Below are 19,974 nucleotides of genomic sequence, written 5' to 3'. Positions count from 1 at the left end.
CCCCGCGTAGGGACCCTGATGATTGGCATCGCGGATTGCCCGATCCGGACGAGCTAATATGTGACAGATGTGATTAGATCCCCACCCCGCATGTTGGCCGGGTGGATAGAGATTAAAGGCTTGTGCTTGCTTACTTGTGCCTCGGGACAACCCTAATGCAGTTGGTGGTCTTGTTGATTGTGCCAGGGGATGATCGCATCATTGCGGATGGGTTGGAGCATGTGCTTCCGAGGTACAGTACAACTACTCCCCAGCATTCGATCCGTTCTTCTAAGAAATCTACGGAATACACCATCGGCTGGATCTGCGCCATAGTCACAGAATACGCCGCGGCACTGGACTCTGTATCGTCGGTTGATACAAATAATTATACCCTTAACAGAATTGGAAATCATAATATTATTATTGCTGTTTTGTCTGATAGTGAATACAGAACCGCTCCCGCGGCTACAGTAGCCACGAATAATAGAATAGCACTCTATTATCCGAATTGGGTTACTGGTTGGTATCAGTGGCGGTGTGCCAAGCGAAAGACATAATATTCGCCTAGGCGATATTGTAGTCAGTGCGCTCTGGGAAGGTAAAGATAATATATCCTAATATGATCCTAGCAAGACAATACAGAATCGGTTCGTCTTGGTCCTGAATTTCTTTGGCTTGGGCGTGGGTAATCTGATGAGTAGGATTCTTTAAACGACGATTAATCTCATTAGGCCAAATCCCATGTTGGCATTGTTTGCAAATTACAATTCCGCGTCAACAGCTTAGATAGGTAAAAGTAATAATAGCATGACTGCCATCGAGGTCGATAAAACGTGGCACTTCGAGGTAATCCTGATTCTGCAGAAGGGGTAGTCTTTGAGGCGACCACCCCCACCAATGAGAAACTAGAAATCGAAATCCGTGCCTGACAGGAACCAAAAAGAACTTTTCCCATCCTCCGAGCTCATACATACCAGCTCCAACCCAGCCACCCCCATTGACCCCCAGCAATCCCCCGTTATGCAAGTTCCGAAAACTAAAACATCCCTCTTCGTCTCTTTCGACCCTCCATTTCTGCGCGTCTTCGTCATTTCTAGGTCTTAGTTTCACATCTCCGTGGTCATTCACAACTGTTAGGGTCTCTTCGTCAGTAATGGAGAGGCGGTAAATCCCTGGTTGTGGTAGTCCTAAATATTTCTTGAATCAGCCTGTGAACTCAGTAAGCTGTACCTTCACTAATTGAGGCCAGCGAACGCTCTATTGCACATTCTGTATGCTACCTACCAACAACTATCTCTTCAAGTAGTTCTCGAATAATCCCTAAGACAGTCCTGTAATTCTCAGTTCTGCCGGGAAATTTGCACATGGTTGAATGATTTCCATCAAGAATAAAAACATCCTCGTTGGAGATGTTGAGTCTTGCTGAACCTTGGGTGACAATCTGTATACTAATGTTAATGAGGATTGCCTTGGGTTCATGTATTTTAACTTTTGGACTTACTACGTCCCGTAAGTAGTTCATACTGTCGCTCTCAATTAGTGTGTAAATATGGATATCTGCCCCGAGAAAAGCAAAAGCGTTTGAAATTTCTTGGAGCACCTGAGATCCTTCTCTCAACTGTTTGAGAAGAGTGGTATTGGTTCTTTTGCCCAAGGATACAGCCTGCAGCATTTCTGCACAAATCGAGCCTAATGAAGCGACTTCTGATCCTCTGTGTGGTGTCCCCATGAAGAGGATGCCTATTACGCTGTCGAGAAACTCTGCACAAGAAGCCCGTTTATCTCGTCGCTCATTGGCATACATAATTGCCTATAAATGTCAGCACACAAATATGCTCAAAACATGTACGGATAGACCTCAGTAGGTCAATCAAAAGACTAGTGAAGAGCTGCTCACCTTTTTGACAATGATGCCACCAAGGCTGTGGCAAACAAAAATTATTGGGCGACGTCTTTGCCGTTTTGAGTGACGTTCGCGACATACACGCTGAAGAAGCTGCTCCCCGAAGGTGCTGATATTGCCAATTGTTACCGCAGAGTTGTATCCGAATGACAAAATCCTCGCCTTGGGAATATCAGCGGGCAATAAATCTTTGAGCCAATTGCACGGCGTGCCACTATTAGGTTTTGATGGTGTCCAAGTCCAGGAGTCTTTGTAATGACCATCAAGTCCGTGAACCGCAATAATATCGACAAAGCTTTCCGCACTCTCAGGGTGAAAGGGGAACAACCCACACTGTTCCACTATCGGAAGATCGCCCATATTTTAAGTCATATAACGAGAAGAGTGGCTCGTAATAGTACTGACACTTTTTATTCAGAAATTGTAGACTGCTTGTCGGGGTTGACAGCCCGTCGACTAGGTAAGGAATCAGTACAGAAATGTAGGCAAAGAATCAGCGCTCATCTCCATTAGTACTAATCCTTGCCAGAGGCAATATCAACCTGGGCACAGGTGGGTGGTCCCTCATATGTATCTTAAGCAATGAAGATATTACCACGGCTGAATACCATCAAGGACATCATGATTCGAAAGAGACAAGGACCTAATCTCTGGGCGGATCATCTTGTATTTGACACGGTTACCCGTTACCATGTGATCTGGGCTGAACCATAGTATGAGACAAACTTTACTGAACATCAGCCCGTGATAGCGAATCCGAAAAAGCACTTGTAATCCTATGAGCCGGAAAAGATCGCGAATTCGAATTATTCGACCAGATGAGCCACACATGGAACAGTCACTCACCGGACAGATTGTAAGTAGTTCCCGGGTTTTCGAGTCCAGTCTGCTATGTCTAGATCTCCAAGTAGCTAACTAGATAGCTAGATTTATTCTGTTTCTATGGTACTCTACTAAAGTGCTCCTGGTCTTCTTGGTTAGGACCAGGATTGGATCATTCATAGGCCTACTAGGTACTAAGTATCTAATCTAGTCCTACAATTTTCCATTACCCACTGTCCTGACTTTTGACCAACTGTGTTGTCATACACACGTATACATTCCAGAAGTCATCAAACATAGCTAACTCGCCGTTCACCTACATTGCCATTCTTACAGTACTTCTCATTGACATCGGAATCAAACAAAGAGACTCGCCTCTTTGACATCAATCTAAAGTTTGGTATCGTATAGATAGTATATTTTAGCTTGAATTCGAACACGAGGGCCTGGACCTGTTATACCAAACAAATGCAGAGTCTAATTTCCTTGACGGTTGTCCTAATTTAGACAAGATTATTCATACCGCGTACGGTTAAACTGATTATGTTATTTCTATTTTTTTCGTAGGGCTTCTGTCATCCGATCATCAAGCGCCCCATTCTATCTACTTTCCGAATTTCTATCATGAAAACAATACCCTGGACGTCCTGTCATACTTGCGTAACTTTCAGCATGTCCAAAATTCAATCACATTTTGAGCATGCCCCTAAGTATTCCTGCCCATGGATGCAACATAGCCCAACGATCGTGATAGAGTCTCATAGGCGGCGAATACCAAAAATCTTTGAACTACTTGATTTTCTTGGTAAGTGGTCACATGGCTGGTCTTCCTGGAAGAACGAGTATATAGTTGATGACCCCAAGCCTGTTGCACCGACATGGTTGAACTCCCCAATAACTATCCATAGTCATTCAGATTACATGGGAATGAGAACATGCAGTCACAAAATGTCGACCACTTAGCATGTGTGCCAACTCCCTCTCCGTCACCGTCTACTTCGGCGGCCGCGAAGGTCCGCCCGGAGTGTAGAGCTGCAGGCTTAGGACACGCAGGGAGCAACTCCGACCATGTTCAAAATGCGTTGCCAGTTCGGCAGGCGGATTCTAGTGCCGATATTTTGGTGACGGTTCAATCTTTCCAAACTTTTCTTTCGTTCATTGTTGGCATATCGATCTTTGGTGCATCCATTTTTGCCACCATTATCGGCCAGTTGCAGGACCCAAGACAACTAAACCCTCATGCGTACTTTTCTATGCAAACAGTGAGGGTTTTTGTGGCCATAGCATGGCTCCTTTTCATCGCTGCACTGGGTGTGGCGGGATTCTCGTCGAGTGTTCTCATCCTCGAGCAGGAGAGGAATGCCAATTGGACAGGAAATTGGCGCAGAAGATGGAACAAATTTGGTTTAGCTGTCTCACTCATGCTACAAATTCTTGTCATTGGAGCATTCCTCTTTCTATCTCTAGGCCTTGTTGCCTATACTGAGGCTGTGGGGTGGACTGCCGTCGCAACTAGTATTGCGGCAGCGGCTATTGCGATATCCCTCCTGGTCAAGCAATCCAGGTTAGTGTTACTATAACATACACAAGGAAACAGACTGACAACACTTTGACAGAGGCAAGCTGTGATTGATTTTTTTCTCTTTTTTCACGACTTTCTCAAGAAGCAGTGTGAAATTTCTGTACAGATATGTGTTAGGCATCTCCAAGGACAAGACTTTCCGAAGCTTTATCCAATGCTGAAAGGTACAACATCGCATATGATTCGGGGGGTTAAGTTTTTCAACAGTGGCACAAGGAAAAAGCCGAAGCAAAAGCCGAAACAAAAGTTTCATCGCAATGAGGAGCGAGTTTGAAAAAGCTGGGCTTTGTACGTCAGGACCGGGGAGATTTGCACGGCACATGAATAAGTTTCGTTCATCCGCAAAGCAAGAAGTTGATTCATCCTCCGAAAAAATAGTCAATGGTGTTTTTAAGATCTCCAAGTAGGAATGAACCGGGACATGCGTCAGAATGTTTTGCCCATTGCCCGAAAAGTTCATCCGCTGCATTGGCCCAAGCAACTGAACAGGTCCAAGCATCCTGTAGGTACCATTCAACAGCACTGTGAGGATCACCCTCTAAACCTGCCAGGTGTTTCCAGACTAGCATAACGGAAGCCATCCGCCATTCGTCCCAGTGTAGTTGTGAAATGTTAGAATGAATCCCACAGAGACCAAGGGCCATATCATCCAAGGCCAGGCCATAGTAATCATAAGTCTTCACGACTTGTCGGTGGTAATAGCCCCCGCATGAGCTCGTGTCGTACCATCTTGCTTCGCCTCGCAGTTTAACCGAATTCAAGTCTGTTACCAGGTCCGGTTCCAGAATCTTACCCAGCCACCTCTGGGCAAGATCTGTTTCATTGTTGGATGCATAAATAATTGTCATCAGAAGAGCCACCCTGGTGTGCATCCTACTTAGAAAGCATGATTCCAATCCTGGTAGATGAGCTTGTAGTGCCTGCTTTTGGTGTTGAAGCACAGTCCAGTAAGTCTTCAGATAATCTAGAAGCTCATCTCTTTCTGAATGGGACTGGTACAGGGAGTCGTGATGGTCTAGAATGTAAGACATTGCTTGGCCAGGCGTCACTGGTCGCAATGTCCAAGATGATCTGTGGCTCACCAAGAGTTTTCGATAAAACTCTCGCGCTGTTTCTGGAGAGGTGTATAGGAAGCGGTCCACCATTCTCAAAAGTATGCATGGAGGAGGGTGAATGACCAAAAGCACGGAATCAATTGGCGTATTAAGCTGGGTGTACGCTGCAAACATATCCATGTTCCAGTCCAACTGCTGATCGAGCGTAATACCGTCCCTACCCACGCAAGCTTCATAGCACCTTTGAACCCAAAGAATTGCGTTCCTGGTGTAGAAACTTTGCAACCCCTCTATTCTCTCCCTTGATCGCGCAGCTGCTCTGGTACAGGTGATTGATTCATTGCAAGAAGGGCTAGTGATGCCGATACCCAGCAGGGCACCGGAAGTCCGTGGATGATTCCTTCCCGAGACTTGATTGCGCGAGTTCAAAAGCCAGCGGTACCATGACTGCGAGAGCTCAGGATCACGCACCAATGCGAATGCGTAATCCCCGATGATTTGCAGTACACGAGGGTGTTTATGAGGGACTGTACATAGTGCATGACATAGGCTCCATCGGAGCATATCATACGGGTGTCGGATGGCACGTAGTTCCTTAGGCGATAAAACTTTTCCCAGTCTGGAATAGAAGCGGTCCCTGGAGCAAGCGCTCGGGTTTCTAAAAACCGGAGCGTTTCCTCAGCTCTACCCCATAAAAACAAGCACCACCCGTACAGGGAGTTCGCCGAGGTTTGTATCCACGAAGAAGGCATATTTACCCGCGAGAGTTCTAGTAACGATTCGGGAGCTGAATTGCATTTCGAATTCGAGGCATGATAGCCGAAAAGAAAGTCCACGTGAGGCTCGAGCTGGGAATTCTGTGTTTCAGTGGATGTAGAAAGAGAGGTTCTATATAGCTTATCCAGGACCTCATGTGCGAATGCTTTTTTCTTCTTCCCTAGTCGCTCGCGAGCCCATAAGTGGACGAGAGGGACCATGAACATTCGATCGCCATAGCCAGTACGCTTGAGGAAAGAATATGACAGTAATGTCTGTATTGACTCATGTAAGGCATTATCTGTGGAAATTAGCTGCAGTCAGAACTTGTCGGGTGGAACATATGACCTTTCTCAATTAACAAAGCCTGGAGAATAGCTTTATTCAGGTTTTTTCGGGCGAGAAATCCGCAAAAGTGCAATATTTTCTGGGCATTCGGATCTTGCCGATTTATTGCGCGGTAGGAGATTTCCCATGTAGTCAAAACCGTGTCATTCCTGTATCCCCAAGCCGCGCCTCGAGGAATCCAGCCAAGCAGTCCCATTGGGTTCTCTTTCATCAGATCCAAATAGTGCTCAACTGTCTCATTTCTATTGACTTTTAGGTATGACCCGGCTTGCGCGATGGCCAATGGAAGGTACCCGAGAAGGTTGGTAAGGATCTTCGCAGACTGCAACTCTAAGAAAGCGTGAGTATATTGCTCCGTATTAAGTTCATGCATACAGCCCCACCTTCGCTCTTGGACTCCAGAGCTAAGCCTGATGTCTTCCTTAAGAGGTCCACGCACTCGGACTCATCCATCTCCAGCACTTCAACTGATTTCCAGGTGACAGTTAGGTCAGTTCTTGTAGTTGTGATTAGCACCGAGCCCCAGGGTTTCACTGGCAACAACTGGCGAAAGTTATATGATTCAAGATCATTGACGTTGTCTAGTATCACCAGCCAGTTTCTATTCTCGCTATAGGATAACCACTGGCGAAAGGCATCCCTCAGGCGTTCGAATCTGCTATATTCGTAGCCGCTGCCGTATCTCCAGTCTTTGTCTCCTGGTGAGCTGAGTACCTCCTCTAGTGTTCGAAAGCGTGGATTATTGGTCTCAAGTCCATTTGCTCTGTAATGGCTTGTTATCGACTTCAAGATATCGCGAATGCTATAAAATACTGTCTCTTGAGTCGAGCCATCAATCCAGAACGTGGAGCTAAAATTATGTTCGGCCCGATAGGCAAACTCAAGGGCGATCTGTGTTTTCCCCACGCCTCCTAGATTGAACAGGACTAATGACTGTTGACCATCATTTGCATCGCTGTGCAGCAATTCAGACATATTTTTGAGAATATACTCCCTTCCAGTGAAGCTAGGATTCCGTATCTGGGGGAGTTCGAGGCCAACTCGGAACTCCATTGGTATTATACCTATATTAGTCGGGCCTTCTTGGAGTGCAAGACCAGCACAATGGGCTGATGTCGTTGATGATCTTTTAGGCGCTTGGTTGGCTGAGTTTACTAGAATCCGGAGTCGTTGACCTATGATCTGCATCTTGGCATTTTCGATCGAGTCATATTTGACGATTGTCAAATGATCGGCATCGAACCGAATAGATTCCGCGTTGACAGCTCCTGGAATAATTGCAGAGTTCTTTGGAACCATCTATGAAGATAGTCAACAACCGTGAATGGATTGAGCTGGAAGTCATACCATCAGACGAGGTCCTAGAGAATGAACAGGCGTTGGAAGAGTCTCATAGAAGAATGTCGTTTCAAAGTCCCCACTAATTGCGTTGTAGGTATCTTGGAGTTCCTCAAGAAATGGTGAAAAACTTCTTAGATCGTCTAGTAATTTGTCGTCTGCATGTTTTCCCTCATAAAGAGCCGTTATTCTCACTATAACTTTCAGAAGAGATATTTTGTCAGCGCCTTGGTGCGGGGTTCCCATGTACAGAACACCGTATGTGGAATCCTTCACAGCCTTGTGGTGCTCAAGGTGCCCGCTGCGCGCCCTATCGGCGTACGTCAAAGCCTATTATGAATACTATTTAGCTCTAATGAGCGCGTCATGAAATGAAAAACAAGAAATGACTCACAGCCTTTATGACAAGACCCCCAAGACTATGCCCAATAAAGATTATCGGTCTATCGGCGGTCTGAATATCAATGCGTTAAATTTGCAGTCAACATGAAGCATCTCAAACTACTACCTCCGTGTCTCTCCTCAAGTCAGCTAATCGACTGACTAGACTCCGCCCATGATCTGGGATTTGGGCAGGGAAAACACCTGTGGCTTTAGCGTTTCCTTCATAGCTGAAGGATAGGATTCTTGCGTTATGAGTGAAACTGGGAAGGAAGTCATGTAACCAAAAGGCACCGTTCTGAGCCACCCAACTATTTTTCCAGTGTCCATCCATCCCATGTACAGCGACAATACTGGGAATAATGATTAGGACCGAGTATTGAACGATATCCCAAGAAATTGTATACTCACTCTACAGATGCATTGCTGGGGTTTATGAGGGAACATAGGCCAGGTGCCTCGATGCATTCATCCCCTCCATCATATACTCCCTGCTGTTCAGTTGCGGTGCTGAAGCTCAGAAGCTTCCACGACATCCACGCTGTCAGCTAATGGGGGCAAACTTGTAGTTGGTCTACCTACCCAGAATCCGATTAAAATCCCAAAGACGGGAGTCATTGCGAGGTATCAACTAGGCACAGTAAAAGAACTCCTATGCGTTTAGACAGCTGCCTGGATTTGCCAGCGACTTTACGAAAGTAAATGGCCCTTTGGGATTCCCAAATGTATCATATCAGCATTGGCATTGTAAATGAGTTGTATCCTGAGAAGTCACTTTCACATTAGCAATCTAACAGCAGCTTATATAGGATTCCTGTTGTCAACTTAGTGTCTGACTGCATAGTGAGGTCATACTCAGGCTTCGGCGATTTTATTTGCGTTCCTCGCTTGCTTGCCACTAAGGAAAATGAAAAAGAATTGAACCAGTAACACATGGTGCACAGGCAATGACTTCTGGTTGTCATCGCCTGTAGACGGTTAGGTAGGGCGATCTGGCGGTCGCCAGGTCAGTGATCCAATGGTTGAATGTCGTGTAGAATTATTCTCGACTGCTCTTTTTCCCTGAGCTGGTACGGAAGGGTATAGAAGAGAAATTAGATTTGTTGGTGAACTAGGCTTTATTTCCTATGAACAAAGAAGGTCGTAGATCTTAATGATCTGAGTCGACAGTAAAAATATTCTTGACAGACTCTACTCGCAACCTTTTCTTTATAGAATCTGGGTTTCTTCGCAGTGGCCGCTATACCCTAGGAGGGTAGAGCACCCATCGGTCGGGTTACGGGAATTGCGGAAGATAGATCATTAGCAGGGTTGGACCACTCATCCTTAGATTCATAGGTGATTTAGATTTACTTTTGTGACCAAAATCGTAAATGGCCGAGTCGTATTCTTATATCTAGAACAAAGAAGTGTGGGGACAAGGTTTCTGCCCGATTTTGAGAATTTGCATCTGGAATTCGCATCCAATGTTGAGACTCCTTTGAGATCGGTCTAGACTTAATGATACTTTCACCGGCAGTGGTCTTGTGTTATCAAGCCGATAACGGCAAGGTCAGCAACTCAAAAAGAGAAAAAAAGCTACAAAGCTTCTGTCGATTAGTACATATCCTATCAATAATCCTGAATATAAGCACGTAATGGGAGATGCATCAGTGATACCAGTTTTTACGCAATGCCCTGCACCAAACAGCTCGCGAGTTTCTTCTGAAACTTTCAAGATTATCTCAGAGTTTCCTAACTGGGGTGCTTTAAGACTGCTGAAGAGTTGAAGATTGGACCTCAGTTGGAAGATTGCTTGTTTAATGCAACCAGCAGCTTCAGCTATTTAGGAAGCGGTAAACTTTCCATTACTCAGAATATTGTGGATCAGATTTAATGCTGGTTGAGCTAGATTAGGTGCCATCTTTGTTGTGTAACTGCTACTACTGGTCGAAAGAACAGCAGAATATATCACTTATATCTGCAGGTTGATTCCGTACACCTTGCCTGATTAGATTTCTCGGTCCTTGATCAAGTCTGTTTTTTTATGGCTAAATTCCATGATGTAGGCTGGTATACGTCCATTATACGGAGCAAATTGTGGCCCTAGCCAGCCTATGCTGCTCAAGCGAGGACCGTACACATATAATCTGTCTGCTGTATTCCATGGACAAGATATGCATTGTATGTTGTGATTCATCAACTTGCGCTTGGGCAAGCGCCTCCATCTTCCACGTCACATTGAAATCTAGTTTGTTTTTCTTTTGGTCTACCCGTAGCCCCGGATTCCCAAATCCAGCGTTCCTCTCCAGAACCATATGACCTAGAATTTTTCCGCAAGTACTTGGGAATCTTTCTTCCGTGAATCGGTGAGCATACCACCGATCCAGTGCAGCCGCATCCCTCACTGCTCCAAGGGGAACCCATAGCCGACCAAGAACGCCGGCTCATCAATGCTATGATGCTGGTAGCTGCACTCAATCGTCAGCTAACATCCCCACCACACCACCTCATAAACACATACCTAAGCACCCCAACCGCACCCGGCTCCAACATCATGGACAAAGGAAACTCCATGGGATAGCCCAACCAGCGCTTCGTGAACGCGCGCAGCGTATGCCCATGGGCAATAAGCACCACATCAGCAGGCTGCTCGCCATGCATATTCCCACGGTGCAGCTCACGGATCTCGGTAATCAGACTATCGATTCTAGCCGTCACATCCTCCGGCGACCTGCATGCACTGCGTTAGCACCGCACCCCATCCCTTTTCCCCCTCCCCAGAAAAAAACCAAACAAGGAAGGGAACATACTCTCCCCCCTCACACCCATCGCGCCAAATATCCCACTCCCGCTCTCCATCCAACCCATGCTCCTTGCGCAGGGCCCGGATCTCCTTCGTCAACAACCCCTCATACAACCCATACCCCCACTCGGCCAACCGCTCGTCGTTCTCCTGCACCTTCCCGGCGGCCCGCAGCGCCTGCTTGTCGGCCTCGGGGAAGGCCAGCTCGAAGGTGTGGACCGCCCGCCGCCGGGGGCTGACGAACACCCGCGCCAGCTTGCGGCCCGGGTCCAGCAGCTTGCCCGCGCCCACGAGGATCTTGCCCGACGCGGTCACCTGCTTGATCCCGTCGGCGGTCAGCTCGATCTCGCTGGTGCCGGTGTACCGGCCGCTTTTGGACCATTCGGTTTCGCCTGGTTTTGTTAGTGTTTTGTCTTGGTTGGGGGATAGGGAGGGGGGCTGGAGCTACGCGGGGGGTGGGTGGGGGCTTATGCCCAGCGGGGAGATGAACTTACCGTGGCGGTAGAGGAAGACCCGCGGGGTACCTGCGTCCTTGTCGGGCATCTTGTCTGGAGCGGAGAGGGGTCTAGTCTAGATATCTAAGGTTGGATGTATGTGGTGGTTCGGCTGAGGTTCAATGAGTTACGATGTCAAACCTGGGTTGGTTTTCGGGCGGGCGAGATTGGTTGACGCCATTGTTGGGCTTGTGGGGGGGGAAGGGTTTTATGTAATCCATGATCATGGATCTGACTGGAGTTTGAGGTTGAGTGGGGTTCACCGGTAATTGTTTGTGTACTAGCTTACTCTGGGGATCATGGTGGGCAGGATGGTTTGTGAAGTTGATAGAGAGGATGTACATATGTTTCGGGGCTGAAGTATAGTAGAGACAGTAGTATAAATCCAGACTTCGGATTTCTGCATGTTGTTCATGCCAGAATCATGCAATGGAATTTTCCACAAAGTGGGGGAAGGAGGGGTGGTGCAAACTGGACAAACAAGGGATTTTGATGACAGCAATGGGGCAGCCAATCAGCGATCACTAGATGCATAAACCTGTCCAAGCCATCTGCTATTGAGATTTCAGATCAAATACTAGCTAGTAGTAGTGTATCATTCGCGTCGACTTTGTTTAGATTGAATTAAGGTGGCGTAGTATTCCGTCTGGCGATGGATATACCCAGAGCCGTACATAGAAAGCAGGAACTCACAGCCACGTATATCTGGCTTACAAGCATCAAGCCAGAAATCGAAGCATGCATCTCACCCAGAGACGACGACTGATGAAATGACGATCGAAAGAGTATCATCGGTGGAGATCTAGCTGAGGATGGGATGCTTCGCGCTAAATGGAGATCACACCGAAGGAGCTCCTGGTAATTCCCCGACCGAATGAAACGGGTCAAATACCTACCTTCCGCAAAAGCTTGCATAAAACCGTATCTAAAGAGAACGGTCCGCCTCAAGCGCCTGACTCTGTCCAGCAATGTGATACGTCTTCTGTACCGGCTTCCATCGCTGATGCATAACCCGCAAAATGTAACCGTGATCTTCTCCTGGCGCCTGGGTCCGAGAAAAGACCAAGTTCCGCATGCGCATCTCGCAGGGCCTGCAGAAGCTGTTTGCTGTGTTGGTCGGTCGCAAAGGCAGCCCTGAATCTCCCCCTTGGACCATCGGTGACCAAGCAGCTCTCGCAAATGAAAGAACAAATATGTTGGTGAAAGACGACTGGTATCCAGTGGGTGAATATTCTCGATAATTCTTTACGGCCCGGATTTGGAGGCAAAGCGTAGAAGCTGTCTTGGATTCGGAAAATGTCAGGTCTCCATGGACCATCATAAGCCTCGGGGCAGTTAACCAACAGAGACTAGTCATTGTCTGTAGTTTGTCGCCCCAAAGATCGCGTTCCCAACCGTAGCATAACGTGTCTAGCTGGAACCGAGCGTGATTCTGCAGAAACAACACAATCTCTCTCTCTCTCTCAAATCGCCGATTACAGGCACTATCTCCTTGTCGCAAATGTAGTCATTACTCGATTGGGACGGAATTCAATAGTCGCCATCTCTAGATCATCGGCCCCGATATCAATATGGCCAGGCAGGCGAGGTCTCGTCGTGATAATGGCTTGTGGCTGCTTCAATAGCCGGGACACGAACTCATGCATCGGGCTGCTCGTACCCCTTTCTGGCGAAATCTCGTCGAGGCCATCCAGTATGAAAAGTACTCCTTCACGAACACAAGGGTCGTTGATAGTCAACCACAAAGCATAAGCCAATTCTTTTCCGTCCGGTTGTTGTAAGAAATATTCGTCGTAGAATAGGTTCTCCAAGTAATAAGCAGTCATCGTTTCTGGTTTTCTGGTTTTCGTCTCAGGTTCCGCAACGGAACCCAGAGCACCCAGTCGAAAAGGTCCCTCCACATGCGATAATGGAAATGGTCGGAAGAATATTTTCTTCGCAAAGGATTGTTTTTCCTACTCCTGCCCATCCTTCGATCATAATGGCGTCTTGGCTTCGAAGGTGTCCCGGACTCTTGGGGCCGTGGCTAAAACAGAGTTAGTAAGGTAACAGCTTCTCCGCCATCTTCTTACACTTTAATGCGAGACAGGAATGAGAAGAATTGATATTCCGTGCTTAGAAGCTGCGAGCTTTTCACCACTACCTGGTTGATGTAACAGTGGCTCATTGGGAGTAGCTGGCCAAAAAGGCGTTGAATCGCAAGGCGCTTTCCCTCAGTGTAGAAGGCCTCTAGAGCAGCGGCCGCCCGAGATGATTGAACAGAGTTTGCGAGATAGCGATTTTGTGCCGTGACCATAGACATACGTATACCCCACTTACTATTCAATGCTTTGAGATACGATAGTAGCGGCGGCGGCGGCGGCGGCAGCGGCATAAGAACGCCAGACGTCGTTCTTATGCAAGTCCGCATAATCGGAGATTCCGCGGATGACGATGCACCGGAAGTCGTTCATAAGTCCTGCTGCCTCCTTTTCGAAACAGATGGCACCCTCAACACTCCGACTAATCAAGTCCCGCTCCCTCGCGTCTTTTATGACGCGGTCGCCTGATGCAATGACTCCGCAGTGAATAACGGGCTGTCTTGGATCGCTGCATTCGGGCCGGAGAACCTCATATTGTCCATCGCAAGACTGGCAAATGGATTCGTTTAATTGATGGTCGTACTCAAACTTAAAACAGAACATCCAGGTCAGACGATGGTCAGTTGTACTTAGAAGTGCTAGATACCACTCCAGCATGTCCTCAACATATTTAGAAACCAGGTTGGACCGCACGAGATGGTCCGACTGCATTTGCGGGAAATTCATTGGGAGGCGGACACAAGAACCAACCTACGATTCAGATTAATTTGCGTTCACATAACCACTCTGTAACTCATTTCTCGAAATGTATTCCAACCACCAATTCACGAGTAGCGTGTCAGCTAAGTAAGAAGCGGATGCCAGATACTTAATTGATCTATAGTCCTTCCGGCTGCGTATTGCACTGTCATCTTTGATTAACACGAATGCTTCTTGGCAGGAGGCAGTAGACGTCATATCGCGAGGATCTTTCTGATAGGCCACAATCGTAAGGGCTAAGGTTACGGGCTAACCCAAACGGAGCCTAGCCTCAGTGAAGCAGTTCGTTGTTCGGGACAGATCTGAGCGACAATGACACCTTATCATGCCGTCTAACTGAGGTTCACTACGCCATCGGCCATCGCAATGACTATTGACCTATCGGGTGTCAAGGAGGGAATTTTAAGATGAGATGAATGCGGGGGAGAGAACATCCAAAGAATTCATCTTTTTTTTCGATTGGCCGTTTTACCACGCAAGCCTCCAAGCCACGCGTGGAGGCTAGAATGCCAGAAAGATAAATTTGGACATCGGCGGACAAGCGCGAGTCCGATCCCCGGATTAGCCGACTCCTTTTCCGTATGCTTGCGTTGTCACTGCAGTCAGTCTTTGCCCCTTGCACATTTCCTTGAATGGCTGACTTCGTATTCATTCTCCCCGTAAATATATTATCCGGAATAACGAATGCATGTGTGTACATTTCGATAGTCGATCATTAACCGGGTGGAGATCCTCGAACTTTCTCTTCATGAGAGCTGGTGGAATTGGTAGTGTCCACAGCACAACAGAAGACATGTAGTGTTTTACTCTTCGCTGCACTTCGGTTTCCATGCCGGTTTGGATAGCTTCGAATAGATCGCAGGCTGTCCGTCAGCCCCTGTCCCCCTAAAAGGGCTTGGAGATTGATCGGTCGATCCGGAGATTAGTAATCGTAATCCACTCTAGGCAGTCAACCCCGAGGGGTAATTCCCCTAAACTAATCTCCGATCCATTGAAAGTGTCTTATTCAGTACACAACCCATATATAGATGTTCGCAGCAGCTAATCATGGGCGCTCTAAAGTATTTAAGACATTCACTGGCGCCAGTGGACTAGTGCACTAACTTCGAGGCTACTTATGCTATTTGCATCGTGCAAATCAATAGTCCCAAGGGATCTCGGGTAAATGTAGTGCAATCGCAGATATGTGTCTCTGGGCTGATCGCTTAGGGGTAGCTCGGTGATCGACTGATGGCTGATCCTGCTATGTGCGCATTGCAGTCTCTGAAAAATCAGATACAAGCGGGAGAGTTGTGTTCCGACCGTGCAAACTGGGATTATGTGGTGTGGCAGTGGTTTCTCGAGCTGTTTCTCCGTGATAACCATCGGGCAGGTCGATCGACCTCCCGGATTTATCCTTAAGCGAAGAAAAGGTGACCATCAAGCGAACTGTGGGTGAGACTGAGACATGTCGTGAACTAGGGTACAGGGTGAATATACCATTGCTGAAGGTGCCTACCGAGTTCCACTTGTTAGCGACAAATATTTTAGTCACGCCGGCTTCTTGTGTCTGAGTCCAAGGAAACTCGTGTCAAGTAAGCTACATGATGGTCAACATGACGCATTCATTGTCAATTGGCATCGCCCATTAGTTCAATTTGCTCAACAATTGGACAGATATCTTCCAGTCCGCATTTATATACTCTACAATGGGCCGCGGCTGCCAAGGGGGTCACGGAGAGAATTCCCTCGGAGATGATGGGAACAAGCTTTGGCTAAGCTTTGGGATATTCGCTTTCAGACGAATCAAAGGACGATATTAGAATCTGTTCCAGGAGAAGATTTATCAATAAGGCATTCGCAGCAATTAATTGCAATTTCACGCACCTATTCTGAGCATGTTAGGGGTATAGACCAGGAAACAATTGGTGCACGAGACCGGAATATGTGGCGCGGGGGAGCCGAGGTATTTGCGGATCCTTATCAGCAAGAATTGGAGAAATGTGCGCACAGAACTCGAGGAACCACGATGGTCTGAGCAGCAAGACAAGGAGAAAAGGCGGTGTTCCACAGCCAAGTAAGACATTCATCCAAAGTGCGCCGGAAAAGACCAGAGAAGGGGATACGTCATCGACCCACATGAGAAAATTCTGTGTTTTTGATAGATGGCTTGGCACAACCACACTTCAGCACAACTACCCCTATGAAGCTGACAGCTGTAGTATCGGCTTTGCTGCTTTCGAACAGTTGCAGTGTCGCATATAACCACTTTTCACATCGCCATGAACACACTTGATTGAATGCTGATTCACAGTGCCGGGGGGGGTGTCGATCAGTCTGATTCGTGTGCCGTGCTGGAATGGCCATGGCAGGACACGCAATGCCCCTGAGATAGTCCCAACGCTAGCAAAGCTTGGCTGGGTTCGCTCGCAGCCCACTGCCAATCGTTAATTTCGCTGCCTGCATCGCCATGGTTAGGCTGATAGTCCACCTCGCTGGAGCTCTGCTTGAACCACAGGAACACCTGTAGAACCAATAACCTATCGACTGCAGAATTTTCTTCCTCTTTCGGTGGAGATGTTTCTCATTCTCTGTTATCTCGCAGATCCAGTTGGCCAATGGGGAGGGGGGATTTCCTTCTCTCCGCTAGCCCTATCCCACGCTTCTCGTACCCGCTGTCAGTGTTCCAGTGTTCCTATCCTTGGATCTGCTATCTATCGCAGCACGATACTGGTTTAGTGTTCTCATTGCACAGCCAACTCCGACAGAACGAGTTACCGTCCGACTGCCGGCTTGCCTTCCCCCCGATAATTCCGTGCTCGGCCCAAGGTCCCCGAGGAAGATTTTGACTGATTCCTTGCCCCATTTGTCCCACACGTTCCCCCTTTCCTGCTTCCTCCTTGGTTCGCTGACCCCAGTGGATTTGATGTCATGTGGACATTCGTATCCCCTCCCCAAGAGCGTATAATTATAATGGATTTCCCCGCCCCCCGGCACCGTTTTCAGAACTGAAACGTTGCAGCGGTTTCAAGAGTCCTCCTCCCCCCCTCACCAACTCTTCCTTGCATAGAACAGTCGGTTGCACGCAGTGTCGCCTCTGTAACGATGCGCCACGTCTCCGCACTGTTCCTGGCCGGTCTGGCCGCACTTGCTTCGGCCTCCACCACCTGTAGTGCCGACAGCAAGTGCCCTGAGAGCGCACCCTGCTGCTATAGTGAGTTGGCAATCACTCCATCTTTCCCACACCACGCTAACAGCCATCCGCAGGCGGAGTATGTGGTGTTGGAACATCGTGTCTGGGCACCTGCGACCCCCTGATGTCGTACTCGCTCGACTCGTGCACGCCCGAGCCCATCTGCAAGAACCAGACCTACAGCTGGAGCAACCTCGACGACACGGTGGCGTACGACCAGTACCTCGGAAACTCCTCGCAGTACGAATGGACTTGGAGCGGATACCCCAAGGTCGAGAACGGCAGTCTGATGCTCACGATGCCCAACCAGACGACGGGCAGTCTGATGACGCTGAACCACTACATCTGGTACGGCAAGGTGTCGGCCAAGATCAAGAGCAGTCGCGGCGGGGGTGTCATCACCGGGTTCATCCTCATGTCCGACGTGAAGGACGAGATCGACTTCGAGTTTGTGGGCTACAACCTGACGAGTGTGCAGACCGACTTCTACTTCCAGGGCGTTGAGAACTGTACGTGTTGTCCGATGTCTTTTTCTTTCGTATTGTTGTGGCACGCGCTAACTTGGACTTCTTCCCGCAGACACCAACGAGGTCAACGCCGCCGTCTCCACCGGCAACACTTACAACACCTGGCACACGTACACGATCGACTGGACGCCGGAGCAGCTGGAGTGGCAGGTGGACGGAGTGACGATGCGCACGCTGACCAAGAACTCGACCTACAACGCCACCTCCGGGATCTACATGTACCCGCAGACGCCGTCGCGGCTGCAGATGTCGCTGTGGCCCAGCGGGCTGAGCAGCGAGAGCGAGGGGACGATCGAGTGGGGCGGTGGTCTGGTGGACTGGAACAGCGCCGACATGGAGGAGTACGGCTACTACTACGCGCTGTACAAGGACATCACCATCGAATGCTACAACCCGCCCGATGGCACCACCGTCGACGGCGACGTGTCCTACGTCTACACCAGCGACACCGGCCTGTCGGACCAGATCCTCGTGTCCGGCAACAGCACCGTCCTCTATAACCTCGAGGACACGGGCCTCAACATGACCGCCGGCAAGCAGACGACCGCCACCAGCAGCAGCAACGGCTCCTCCGAGTCCAGCTCCGGCTCCTCCACCAGCACCAGCTTCAGCGCGGGAACCACCTCCAGCAGCGTCGCGAGTTCGTCGTCGTACGTCCAGGGCTCTTCCCTTGCTGCCCTGAGCGCGGCGATTCTTTTCAGCTTCTTCTAGGCGAGGATCAAGTGGACTATCACTACCCACCCTCCTTTGTTTTTCATCACTCAGGTGGACCTTACCCCCCTGAACCTCTTCTCACTCACCCCTTTACGATCCTTATATACATATTTCCGATTCAAGCATGGCGTGCACGGCGATTTTTCAGATGAGCCAATAAACTTGTATTTATATTCTTTGAAAGAGTAATGGTAATTCCATGTGATTTATTTTTTGCATCTTCAGAAAGGTGGATCAGTCGGTCACTTTCGTCTATCCTTCTCGCGTTGAGTCTTTGCTTGTAAATGTCATGGATATTCGACACGATATCCAGTATCGTCTACGTATCGATGCAATCTGTAAAGGTCTGGAATCCTCGAATAAAGGGTTCGAGAAAGTGAGTAGAATGTCCATCCCGGGTTGAACTTCATTTATTCCCCCGGAAGAAGTCTAGCACCGTATCTGGAATCTGTCGCTTCGTAACCACCACAAATCTTGAGATGTGGACTTCTGCCAAAGTACGGTGTGGCATTCGATAGCCTCTTGTTGGCCGCATTCCTCATTTGCAACCTATGTATCCCAATCACACACACATGCATATATTATTTACTGAAATCTACTGTCAGTACCTTCCAGCAGCAGCCACTTGTATGTCTAATGATTTCCCCAACGCTGAATGGGCATTTCTGGGGCTAATTCCTCCTCCGCAGGAAGTCTGAGAGGGCTATACATCAGAGCTAGTGCACTGATATATATCTAACGTAATCGTCAACCGAGCGAGCCACGCAAGCGAGCGAGCCAGCAGATCCACCAAATGCAGCACCAACATGGATTTTTGATTTGTATACAAATATATGGTGTTTTGAAGCCTCAATTACACCATTTTGAACGTCTTTTTACACAGTTCTTCGATTTGGACACCTCGTACGTATATGTCCTTGAACACCGCACTCGCTGCACCTGGGAGGTGCCCGGCGGCGAGGCTGATTCTGATCCTCAATCTGAAGGGCTTTATCCTTTTCATACTCGCGTTGGAATGCCTCCCTTGCTTCGTCAACAGTGAAGCCGTTAAGGCCTGTAAGCTGCTTATTTCTTCGTCGTTTCTTGGTGTTTAACCTCTCATTTGCCCAGCGGAGTTCTCGAACTTCCTGTTCCAACAAAACCGCCCGGTTTAACGCCATCTCAGCGCCTTTGAAGACGTAGTCCAAGGCTGACTTCATTGGTGTATCAGCTACACCACTAAGCAGTTGTTCAAGCCTTGCCTCTTGCTTCTTAAACTGATTTGTATTAACAGGC

The 19,974-nt window shown here is 48.3% G+C and overlaps 5 protein-coding genes across 5 annotated transcripts; 1 reads left to right on the top strand and 4 right to left on the bottom strand.

The window, feature by feature from the left end:
• Nucleotides 1-546: 546 nt before the first annotated feature.
• On the bottom strand, nucleotides 547-2,245 carry ASPACDRAFT_61967 (uncharacterized protein; the record flags this gene model as incomplete). Its single annotated transcript, XM_020203732.1, has 5 exons — nucleotides 547-572; nucleotides 957-1,154; nucleotides 1,267-1,423; nucleotides 1,484-1,792; nucleotides 1,967-2,245. The coding sequence occupies 5 exons, from the start codon at nucleotides 2,243-2,245 to the stop codon at nucleotides 547-549; spliced, it is 969 nt and encodes a 322-aa protein (XP_020054795.1).
• Nucleotides 2,246-6,700: 4,455 nt separating this feature from the next.
• Nucleotides 6,701-8,785, bottom strand: ASPACDRAFT_61966 (uncharacterized protein; the record flags this gene model as incomplete). Its single annotated transcript, XM_020203731.1, has 7 exons — nucleotides 6,701-6,778; nucleotides 6,824-7,512; nucleotides 7,624-7,747; nucleotides 7,796-8,116; nucleotides 8,181-8,205; nucleotides 8,579-8,715; nucleotides 8,750-8,785. The coding sequence occupies 7 exons, from the start codon at nucleotides 8,783-8,785 to the stop codon at nucleotides 6,701-6,703; spliced, it is 1,410 nt and encodes a 469-aa protein (XP_020054794.1).
• A 1,355-nt stretch (nucleotides 8,786-10,140) lies between these two features.
• ASPACDRAFT_122252 (histidine phosphatase family protein) lies at nucleotides 10,141-11,722 on the bottom strand. Its single transcript, XM_020196516.1, has 4 exons — nucleotides 11,447-11,722; nucleotides 10,960-11,344; nucleotides 10,671-10,880; nucleotides 10,141-10,617 (listed from the first exon to the last, which is right to left on the bottom strand). The coding sequence occupies exons 1-4, from the start codon at nucleotides 11,493-11,495 to the stop codon at nucleotides 10,551-10,553; spliced, it is 711 nt and encodes a 236-aa protein (XP_020054793.1). The 5' UTR covers nucleotides 11,496-11,722; the 3' UTR covers nucleotides 10,141-10,550.
• A 2,042-nt stretch (nucleotides 11,723-13,764) lies between these two features.
• Nucleotides 13,765-14,253, bottom strand: ASPACDRAFT_44962 (uncharacterized protein; the record flags this gene model as incomplete). Its single annotated transcript, XM_020201522.1, has 1 exon — nucleotides 13,765-14,253. The coding sequence occupies one exon, from the start codon at nucleotides 14,251-14,253 to the stop codon at nucleotides 13,765-13,767; it is 489 nt and encodes a 162-aa protein (XP_020054792.1).
• Nucleotides 14,254-17,272: 3,019 nt separating this feature from the next.
• On the top strand, nucleotides 17,273-18,885 carry ASPACDRAFT_1871914 (uncharacterized protein). Its single transcript, XM_020197984.1, has 3 exons — nucleotides 17,273-17,479; nucleotides 17,533-17,967; nucleotides 18,038-18,885. Exons 1-3 carry the CDS (start codon nucleotides 17,371-17,373, stop codon nucleotides 18,694-18,696), a joined length of 1,203 nt encoding a protein of 400 aa, XP_020054791.1. The 5' UTR covers nucleotides 17,273-17,370; the 3' UTR covers nucleotides 18,697-18,885.
• The last annotated feature ends 1,089 nt before the right edge of the window (nucleotides 18,886-19,974 follow it).

This window comes from Aspergillus aculeatus, assembly GCF_001890905.1.
Source record: "Aspergillus aculeatus ATCC 16872 unplaced genomic scaffold ASPACscaffold_11, whole genome shotgun sequence".
Taxonomy (NCBI): domain Eukaryota; kingdom Fungi; phylum Ascomycota; class Eurotiomycetes; order Eurotiales; family Aspergillaceae; genus Aspergillus; species Aspergillus aculeatus.
Note: the sequence above shows the minus strand (reverse complement) of the source record. Positions and strands in the feature narration are given on the sequence as shown.

Excerpts from the sequence above, each read along its gene's own strand:
- ASPACDRAFT_122252 (XM_020196516.1), bottom strand. The coding sequence starts at position 11,495 with ATGCCCGACAAGGACGCAGGTACCCCGCGGGTCTTCCTCTACCGCCAC. Across the intron at positions 11,345-11,446 it reads GGTCTTCCTCTACCGCCACG|GCGAAACCGAATGGTCCAAA; the intron begins GTAAGTTCATCT and ends TAACAAAACCAG. Across the intron at positions 10,881-10,959 it reads GATGGGTGTGAGGGGGGAGA|GTCGCCGGAGGATGTGACGG; the intron begins GTATGTTCCCTT and ends CAGTGCATGCAG.
- ASPACDRAFT_1871914 (XM_020197984.1), top strand. The coding sequence starts at position 17,371 with ATGCGCCACGTCTCCGCACTGTTCCTGGCCGGTCTGGCCGCACTTGCT. Across the intron at positions 17,480-17,532 it reads GAGCGCACCCTGCTGCTATA|GCGGAGTATGTGGTGTTGGA; the intron begins GTGAGTTGGCAA and ends AGCCATCCGCAG. Across the intron at positions 17,968-18,037 it reads CTTCCAGGGCGTTGAGAACT|ACACCAACGAGGTCAACGCC; the intron begins GTACGTGTTGTC and ends TTCTTCCCGCAG.